At 40.1% G+C, this 9680-nt stretch overlaps 1 protein-coding gene and 1 pseudogene across 2 annotated transcripts in view; both read left to right on the top strand.

The window, feature by feature from the left end:
• Positions 1-9680, top strand: part of ZNF708 (zinc finger protein 708) — a 54333-nt gene that overhangs the window by 32820 nt on the left and 11833 nt on the right. The window contains 2 exon segments of the mRNA XM_011956425.1: positions 4177-4499; positions 5131-5255. Coding sequence (XP_011811815.1) covers positions 4177-4499; positions 5131-5255 — 448 coding nt within the window.
• On the top strand, positions 4102-6076 carry LOC105522044 (annotated as a pseudogene). Its single transcript, XR_001003375.1, has 2 exons — positions 4102-5262; positions 5663-6076. The product of XR_001003375.1 is annotated as a hsc70-interacting protein pseudogene (transcript).

Genomic DNA, 9680 nt, shown 5'->3' with positions numbered 1-9680 from the left:
TTTTTTTTTTTTTTTTTTTTTAAACTTCAACATAGGGGCATCTTCTGTCTTATGCTCTTAAATTCTTTAAAAATTCTACTTTCCCTTCAGTGATCTTCCTTCAAGTTTACAGTGAGCTAAAGTCCTCTTCATGGCATAAAAGAGATTGCACAATCTGACTTTTTTTTTCCATTGTTTTTGGAGAGTCAGAAATATCTGCATAATTTTGAGAAACTCTGCGTTAAACTATTTTGTAAGTTCTCTTTTTGCATCATGTCTGAAATGTGTAAGAGTTGTGGTTTCTATTCCATTTTTTTTTTTTTTTTGGTTTATTTTTCTGCACATTTCATCCTGTTTGTATTACTACAGGCTTGAAATATAGTTTGAAATTAAGAAGTGTGATGTTCTGCTTTGTTTTTATTCCTTATGATTGCTTTGACTATTCAAAGTTTCTTGTAGTTTTGGCTGGGTGCAGTGACTCACAGCTGTAATCCTATCACTTTAGGAGGCTGAGGCAGAAGGATCCCCTGAGCCCAGGAGTTGGATACCAACCTGGGCAACATAAGGAGACCCTGTCTCTTAAAAAGATTTATTGGGCTGGGCATGGTGGCTCACGCCTGTAACCCAGCACTTTGGGAGGTTGAGGTGGGTGGATCACCTGAGGTCAGGAGTTCAAGACCAGCCTGACTAACATGGTGAAACCTCATCTCAGAACACAAAAAATTAGCCAGGCATGGTGGTGCATGCCTGTAATCCCAGCTACTCCGGAGGCTGAGGGAGGAGAATCGCTTGAACCGGGGAGGCAGAGGCTGCTGCAAGCTGCGATTGTCCCACTGCACTCCAGCCTCGGCAATAAGAGTGAAACTTCATCTCAGAAAAAAAAAGAAAAAAAAAAAGAGTTTATTTTAGTTTCATGTAAATTTAGGGATTGTATTTTCAATTACTGTGAAAAAAAAAGCCACTGGAATTTTGGTAGGGAGTTTCTTGAATCTATAGATAACTTTGGATAATATGATACTTTAACAATATTCTTTAAATCCATAGATATTAAATATTTTAAAACTTGTATCTTTTCTAATTTCTTCATTGAAATCTTATATCTTTAATTGTACAGGTTTTTTTTCACTTTCTTGGGTGAATTTCTTCTCAGAAATACATTATTTTAATGCTATTGTAAATAATATTGTTTTCTTCCTTTATTTTAGACAATTTAGATTTATGAAACCATAACTTATATGTTGATTTTATATTTGGCAATTTACTGAGTGTATTTATTAATTTAGATAGGTTTTAATGTACTGTTTATGTATTTTTATATATAAGATTTTATGATCTACAAACAAACATTTTACTTAGTTGTCTTCAATTTCAATGGGTTTTTTATTTTTTGACTAATTCTTCTGCCACATACTTTCAGTGTTATGTTAAAAGAGAAGCATTGACAAGTGGGCACAATATAGTTTGGCATTGGTGTCTGTAAATTTGAAAATGCAAACGCCTCTTCAAGTTTTTATAAATTGATTTCAGAAGGTAAAGATTTTTTTTTTTTTTTTTTCTGAGACTGAGTCTCACTCTGTCACCCAGGCTGTAGTGCAGTCACGTGATCTCAGCTCACTGCAACCTCCACCTCCTTGGTTCAAGCGATTCTGGTGCCTCAGCCTCCTGAGTAGCTGGGATTACAGGCGCATGCCACCATGCCCAGCTAATTTTTAGTAGAGACGGGGTTTCACCATGTTGGTCAGGCTGGTCTCGAACTCCTGACCCTGTGATCCACACTCCTCAGCTTCCCAAAGTGCTAGGATTATAGGCATGAGCCACTTCACCCAGCCAAGATCTTCTTTTTTGGGCCACCAGAGTTCTTGGATGCCCTCTGGGTTTGTGGAGAGGGGTAGTAGCTTGGTCTCAAGCCTGCAGTTTCTGTACTAGGGTCCACTTTTAGTTGGCTGTTTACAAGGGGCTTGGATAGTTGTAATTCCTATTTTATTTTATCTTGTTTTATTTTAATTTTCTTTTGAGATGGAGTTTTGCTCTTGTTGCCCTGACTGGAGTGCAGTGGCGTGATCTCAGCTAACTGAAACCACCGCTTCCTGGGTTCCAGTGATTCTCCTGCCTCAGCCTTCTAAGTAGCTGGGATTACATACATGTGTCATCGGGGCTGGCTAATTTTGTATTTTTAGTAGAGACAGGGTTTCACCATGTTGATCAGGCTTGAACTCCTGACCTCAGGTGATCTATTCACCTTGTCCTCCCAAAGTGCTGGGATTACAGGCATGAGCCATTGCACCCAGCTTCCCATTTTGTTTTTAAACAGACTGAATATCCTTCAGAATTTTGCTCTGTAGGGCAGACACTAGGGCACGTTTCTACATTCAGGTCTGCATATGGTTGGGCTTTATATCAAAATGTGGGTGAATATGGCTTTCACTGAGTACCAAAGAGGATTTCTACAGGTCATTGTTTAGGTTTCTCTGTAGGCAGAACTGGCCATGAACTGTGGCCCATGGAGCTAGAACTGAGTCATTGAACTTTCAGGGACCACAGTGAAGGCCAAGGTCTGCTGAAGGCCTGCCTGTATGGCTATAAATCGATGTCTTACTCCAGGCCTCTGAAAGGGCAGGACCTCTCCCATACTGTGCCTGGGAGGAATTTGGGATGATTACAGAGGAAGTTCAGAATTCTCAGTGGGGGCTGGGTGTTGTGGCACACGCCTATAATCCCAGAACTTTGGGAGGCCAAGTGGGCAGGTCACCTGAGATTAGGAGTTCAAGACCAGCCTGGCCAACATGGCAAAACCTGTCTCTACAAAAATACAAAAATTAGCTGGGCATGGTGGTGCATGCCTGTAGTCCCAGCTATGCGGGAGGCTGAGACAGAAGAATGAGTTGAACCCAGGAGGTGGAAGTTTCAGTGAGCTGAGGTCATGCCACTGCACTCCAGCCTGGGCAACACATGCCTTAGCGAGATTTTGTCTCAAAAAAAAAAAAAGCATATATATATATATATATATATATTAATTCTCAGTGGAACCAAGTTGAGTGGGCTGTTTTCTTACCTGTAGCCAAGAACAGGGGTCCTGTAGTTTGCCACCTGAATGAGGGCCTGGCTTCTGAAAAGAACACTCCTTAATTTGGGGCTTTAGCAGAGTTTCACTTCTCCCTTCCTGGATCTCAAAGCTCTCTTAAAGGCACTTATTTTGGAGATGGGACTTTCTACATAACCCAGGCTAGTCTTGAAATCCTAGCCTGAAACAATTTTTCAACCGTGATGCACCATGTAATTCTCATTACAGGTGTGAGCCATAATGCCTGGCTGTCTCGTAAAGGCATTTATGTCAGGAATGGCTGACACCTGTGGTCTCAGCTACTTGGGAAATTAAAGGGGTAGGATTATTTGAGCCTGAGAGTTTGAGTCTAAGTGAGCCATAATTGTGCCACTGTTCTCCAGCTTGGGTGATAGAGTGAGATCTTGTCTCAAAAAGAAGCTATACATTTCAGGCATGTTAAGTATATTCACATTGCTATGCAAAAGACTTTTAGAAATTTTACATCTTGTTAAACTAAAACTCAAATACACATTAAGTAACAATAACTTATTTTACCTTCTCTCCACCCCTTGACAAATACCCTTCCACTTTCTGTTTTTATGAGTGTAACTACGTAAGGCATCTCATATAAGTGGAATTATACAGTATCCATCATTTTGCATCTGGCTTATTTCAGGTGACATAATACTCTCAAAGTTTATCTTAAAATATGAACAGATTGGCTGGGCACCGTGGCTCCCGCCTGTAATCCCAGCACTTTGGGAGGCCGAGACAGGCGGATCACCTGAGGTTAGGAGTTCGAGACCAGCCTGGCCAACATGGTGAAACCCTGCCTCTACTAAAAATACAAAAATTAGCTGGGTTTTGTGGCACATGCTGTAATCCCAGCTACTCAGGAGGATGAGGCAGGAGAATCCCTTAGAACCTGGGAGGTAGAGATTACAGTGAGCCGAGATTGCACCACTGCACTCCAGGCTGGGCAACAGAGCGAGGCTCTGCGTCAAAAAACAAAAAAGTGACAAGATTTTGTAAGAAGTCTTTTAAGACTGAGTAGCCCCTTCTGCACGGTCACGCCAAGCCAGCGCCTGGACCTGGAACTGGGCCACAGTCCCCCAGCTTCGCCCACCACCTCCCTACCATGGACCCCCGCAAAGCAAACGAGCTTCAGGCCTTTGTGAAAACGTGTAAGCAGGATCCGAGCGTTCTGCACACCGAAGAAATGCGCTTCATGAGGGAGTGGGTAGAGAGCATGGGGGGTAAAGTACCACCTGCTACTCAGAAAGCCAAATCAGAAGAAAATACCAAGGAAGAAAAACCTGATAGTAAGAAGGTGGAGGAAGACTTAAAGGCAGACAAACCATCAAGTGAGGAAAGTTATCTAGAAATTGATAAAGAAGGTGTGATTGAACCAGACACTGATGCCCCTCAAGAAATGGGAGATGAAAATGCAGAGATAACAGAGGAGATGATGGATCAGGCAAATGATAAGAAAGTGGCTGCTATTGAAGCCCTAAATCATGGTGAGCTCCAGAACGCCATTGACTTATTCACAGATACCATCAAGCTGAATATCCTCGCTTGGCCATTTTGCATGCCAAGAGGGCCAGCGTCTTCATCAAATTACAGAAGCCAAGTGCTGTCACCCGAAACTGACAGAGCCAATGAAATAAATCCTGATTCAGCTCAGCCTTACAAGTGGCGAGGGAAAGCACACTCATCTTCTAGGCCACTGGGAAGAAACAGCTCATGATCTTGCCCTTGCCTGTGAATTGAATTATGATGAAGATGCTAGTGCAATGCTGAAAGAAGTTCAACCTACGGCACAGAAAATTGCAGAACATCAGAGAAAATATGAGCAAAAACGTGAAGAGCGAGAGATCAAAGAAAGATATAGAACAAGTTAAGAAGGCTCAAGAAGAGCATGAGAGATCCCAGAGGGAGGAAGAAGCCAGATGACAGTCAGGAGCTCAGTATGGCTCTTTTCCAGGTGGCTTTCACCGGGGAATGCCTGGTAGTTTTCCCAGAGGAATGCCTTGAATGGGAGGGGGCATGCCTGGAATGGCCGGAATGAAATTCTTAGTGATCCAGAGGTTCTTGCACCCATGCAGGATCCAGAAGTTATGGTGGCCTTCCAGGATGTGGCTCAGAACCCAGCAAATATGTCAAAACACCAGAGCAACACAAAGGTTATGAATCTTATCATTAAATTGTCAGCCATATTTGGAGGTCAAGCGTAATGCCTGTCAGGCCTCTGAGCCCAAGCCAAGCCATCGCATCCCCTGTGACTTGCACGTATATGCCCAGATGGTCTGAAGTAACTGAAGAATCACAAAAGAAGTGAAAATGGCCAGTCCTTGCCTTAAGTGATGACATTACCTTGTGAAAGTCCTTTTCCTGGCTCATCCTGGCTCAAAAAGCTCCCCCACTGAGCACCTTGTGACCCCTACTCCTGCCCTCCACAGAACAACCCCCCTTTGTAATTTTCCTCTACCTACCCAAATCCTATAAAACAGCCCACCCTTATCTCCCTTTGCTGACTCTTTTCGGACTCAGCCCACCTGCACCCAGGTGATTAAAAAGCTTTATTGCTCACACAAAGCCTGTTTGGTGGTCTCTTCACACGGATGCGCATGGCAATGCCCTTCTGATAAATAAAACCCTTGCTGAAGGAAAAGCAAAATAGATCACCTTATGGATGTCGCAATAATACAAACCAATGTACCTCTGACCATCTCATCAAGAGAGCTGGGGTGCTTTGAAGATAATCCCTACCCCTCTCCCCCAAATGCAGCTGAAGCATTTTACAGTGGTTTGCCATTAGGGTATTCATTCAGATAATGTTTTCCTACTAGGAATTACAAACTTTAAACACTTTTTAAATCTTAAAAATATTTAAAATAAATTTAAAGGGTCTGTTAATTCTTATATTTTTCTTTACTAATCGTTTTGGATTTTTTTTTCTTTGAATTATTGGGCAGGGAAGATACTTATGTAGGAAAGATTATTGCTCCAGCTTGAGTGAAATAAAAGTTATTAGTGTGAGGCAAACATAAAAAAAGACTGAACAATATTCCATTGTATGTATATGTTACATTTTTTGAAGTATTTGTACATTAAGGAACATCTGGGTTTCTTCAGCCTTTTGACTTTTGTGAATACTGATACAGTAAACATAAATGTTCAGATGTCTTACAGGTCCTGTGTTGCAATATTTTGAATATAGATTCATAAATAAAATTGCTGTATTTGCTGATAATTCCATTTTTAATTACTTAAGAAACATTTATAACTGTTTTTTTTTTTTTTTTTTTTTTGAGACAGAGTCTCGCTCTGTCGCCCAAGCTGGAGTGCAGTGGCGCGATCTCGGCTCACTACAAGCTCTGCCTCCCGGATTCAAGTGATTCTCCTGCCTCAGCCTCCCTAGTAGCTGGGATTACAGGTGTGCACCATCACACCCGGCTAATTTTTGTATTTTTAGTAGAGGTGGGGTTTCACCATGTTGGTCAGGCTGGTCTCGAACTTTCGACCTTGAGATCAGCCTGCCTCAGCCTCCCAAAGTGCTGGGATTACAAGTCTGAGCCTCCATGCCTGGCCGACATTTATAACATTTTAAAACAATGGCTGCATCTTTGTTTTATACCAACAATCAACAGGGGTTTTATTTTCATTGCATTATCAACAGATTTGGTGTTTTTCATAAATTTACAGTGGCCATTGTAGTAGGTGTGAGGTGATTTTATTTTTCATTTTTATGTGTTTGTCTACAAATTATTAATTTTGTTTTTCTTTTCAAATACTTTTTCCCATTTGGGTAATTTTTTAAATGAAAATTCAGTTCAATTATTTTTTCATTAATAAATCAATTTATTCAGCTTTATTGTTCAGTTTTAAGAGTTGTTTATATATTTTGAATATTAACTCATCACTCGTCTCTTGGGATTTGCAAATATTTTCACCCATTTTCTAGGAGGCATTGTCTATTGAATGTTTCGATGTGCAGAAATTTTGAAGTATAGTGCAGTTAAATCTTAATGGTTATAGTTGTAGTTGCTCATGCATTTAGTGTCGCATCTAAAAAAATAGTGCCAAGACCAATGACATGCCTTTTTCCTATATTTTTTCTAAGAGATGTTAGTTATCTTTTCATGTCTTAAGTGTTTAGTTAAACCTTTTTTTTTTGTATTTGGTTCAAGGAAATGATCCAACTTTATTTCTTCAGTGTCGATATCCAGTTTTTGACATTATTTTTTGAAGAGAATATCTTTGCTCTGTTGTATGCTCGTGGCAACTTTGTGGAAGATTATTTAATCTTATACAGAAGAGTTCATTTCTGGGCTCTCTATTCTGTTCTTTCATCTGTTTATCTTTGTGTCAGTACTACATTGTTTTGTTTTTGTAGCTTTTAATATGTTTTGAAATCAGAAAGTATAATGCCTCTTTGTTCTTTTTCAAGGGTGTTTATCTATAGTTTATAATCAAATTAAAAATTTTTTTGGCCAGGTGCGGTGGCTCACACTTGTAATCCCAGCACTTTGGGAGGCCAAGGCACGCAAATCATGAGGTCAGGAGTTCCAGACCATCCTGGCGAACATGGTGAGACCCTGTCTCTACCAAAAATAAAATATAAAAATTAGCTGGGTGTGGTGACAGGCACCTGTAATACCAGCTACTCAGGAGGTTGAGGCAAGAGAATCACTTGAATCTGGGAAGCAGAGGTTGCAGTGAGCTGAGAGCATGCCACTGTACCACTGCACTCTAGCCTGGCAATAGAGTGAGACTCCATCTAAAAAAAAAAAAAAAAATTCAAACTATATTTCTGTAAAAAACTGTGTGATTAGGGTTTTTATAGAGATTATATTAAGTTCATTCGCCACTGTAGGTCATAGTAATGTCTTTAAAAAATTAAATTTTTTGACCCTGGAGCAAAAATACGTTGAAGAGTGACTGGGTGCAGTGGCTCACGCCTGCAATCCCAGCACTTTGGGAGGTTGAGGCGAGCGAATCACAAGGTCAAGAGATCGAGACCATCCCGGCCACCCTGGTGGAACCCCGTTTCTACTAAAAATACAAAAATTAGCTGGGCATGGTGGCACACACCTGTAGTCCCAGCTACTCAGGAGGCTGAGGCAGGAGAATCGCTTGAACTCTGGAGGCAGAGGTTGTAGTGAGCTGAAATCACGCTATTACACTCCAGCCTGGTGAGAGTGAGACTCCATCTCAAAAAAAAAAAAAAGAATATGTTGAAGAGTGTGTTTTAATTTCATATGTTTTTTGATTTGCCAGTTTTGCTTTTAATTCCTAGTTTTATGCAATTTTGGTCAAAAACCACAGTGTATAATTTTGGTCTTCTTAAATGTATTTGTTGTTATTTTGAGGCAGCATCTTACTCTGTTGCCCAGGCTGTAGTGCAGTGACATGATTTTGGCTTACTGCAACCTCAGTCTGCTGGGCTCAAGTGATCTTTTTACCTCAAATTTTTGAGCTGGGACTACAGACATACACTACTACCCCTGGTTAATTTTTTGATTTATTAGTAGCGACAGGGTCTCACTATGTTGCATAAGCTGGTCCCAAACTTTTTGCCCCATGTGATTCTCCCAAAGTGTTGAGATTATAGGTATGAGCTTCTGCACTCAGCCGATATTCATAAATTTAATATGACTTAGTATGTGTCGTAACAGAACACACCAGGAGCAAGTAAGAATATTGTGTGTATTCTCTTGCTTTTGCCTGGAAAGTTTTGTACATGTCTGTTAAGCCTAGTTGGTGATATGATATGGTTGGCCTAAGGTTAGAGGATGTCCACTTTCTCTAAACCTCATCCTTGAATATAATCCTCCTGTTTGATGTGGGACCTGATGGGATGTGTTTGGGTTATGGGGGAGCAAATTCCTCATAAATGGCTTGGCACCATCCTTTTGATAATCAAAAAGGCTACACTCTATTGATTCAAATGAGACCTGGTTGGTTAAAAAAAAAAAATCTGGCTTCTTCACCTCACACTTACTTTGTCTCTTACGTGTCCAGTTATACTTTGCCTTCCACCATGATTATAAGCTTACTGGGATGCTTACTCACCACAAGCAGATGCTGGCACATACGTCCTATACAGTCTGCTGAACTGTGAGCCAAATAAACCTTTTTTCTTTATAAATTACCTACTCTCAGGTATTCCTCTATATGTAAGATAATTAATACAGTCTACAATGTTATCTGAGTTTTTTGTTTTCTTATTTATTATTGCAGATGGGGTGTTGGTGTTTACAGTTACTATGTTGCTATGTATTTCTTCACTTTTGTCAATATTCGCTTCATACATTTTGCAGTTCTGATGTTTTATACATACATACGTATGTATAGAGGGATATAATAGTTATAGATTCCTGGTAACTTGACCCATTTTGCCATTATATAAGTCTTTGTCTCATGCTAGTACTTGACTTAAAGCATATAATGTCTAATATAATTATAACTGCCTCACCCAATTGTGGTTACTATTTGCATGAAGAATAAATTCTTTCTATTATGTTACTTTCAGCCTGTTCAGTGCAATGCTAAAACCAGTCTTTTGTAGGCAGCATATTGTATGCTTTTTTCTAAAGTTACTCAGGCATTTTATTTCTGTTTCTTCTTTATAATTTTATTTATGTATTCATTT

The sequence above is a fragment of the Colobus angolensis genome, unplaced genomic scaffold, assembly GCF_000951035.1.
Source record: "Colobus angolensis palliatus isolate OR3802 unplaced genomic scaffold, Cang.pa_1.0 Scaffold417, whole genome shotgun sequence".
Taxonomy (NCBI): domain Eukaryota; kingdom Metazoa; phylum Chordata; class Mammalia; order Primates; family Cercopithecidae; genus Colobus; species Colobus angolensis.
The sequence above is the reverse complement of the archived record's forward strand: the minus strand, read 5'-3'. Positions and strand labels throughout refer to the sequence as shown.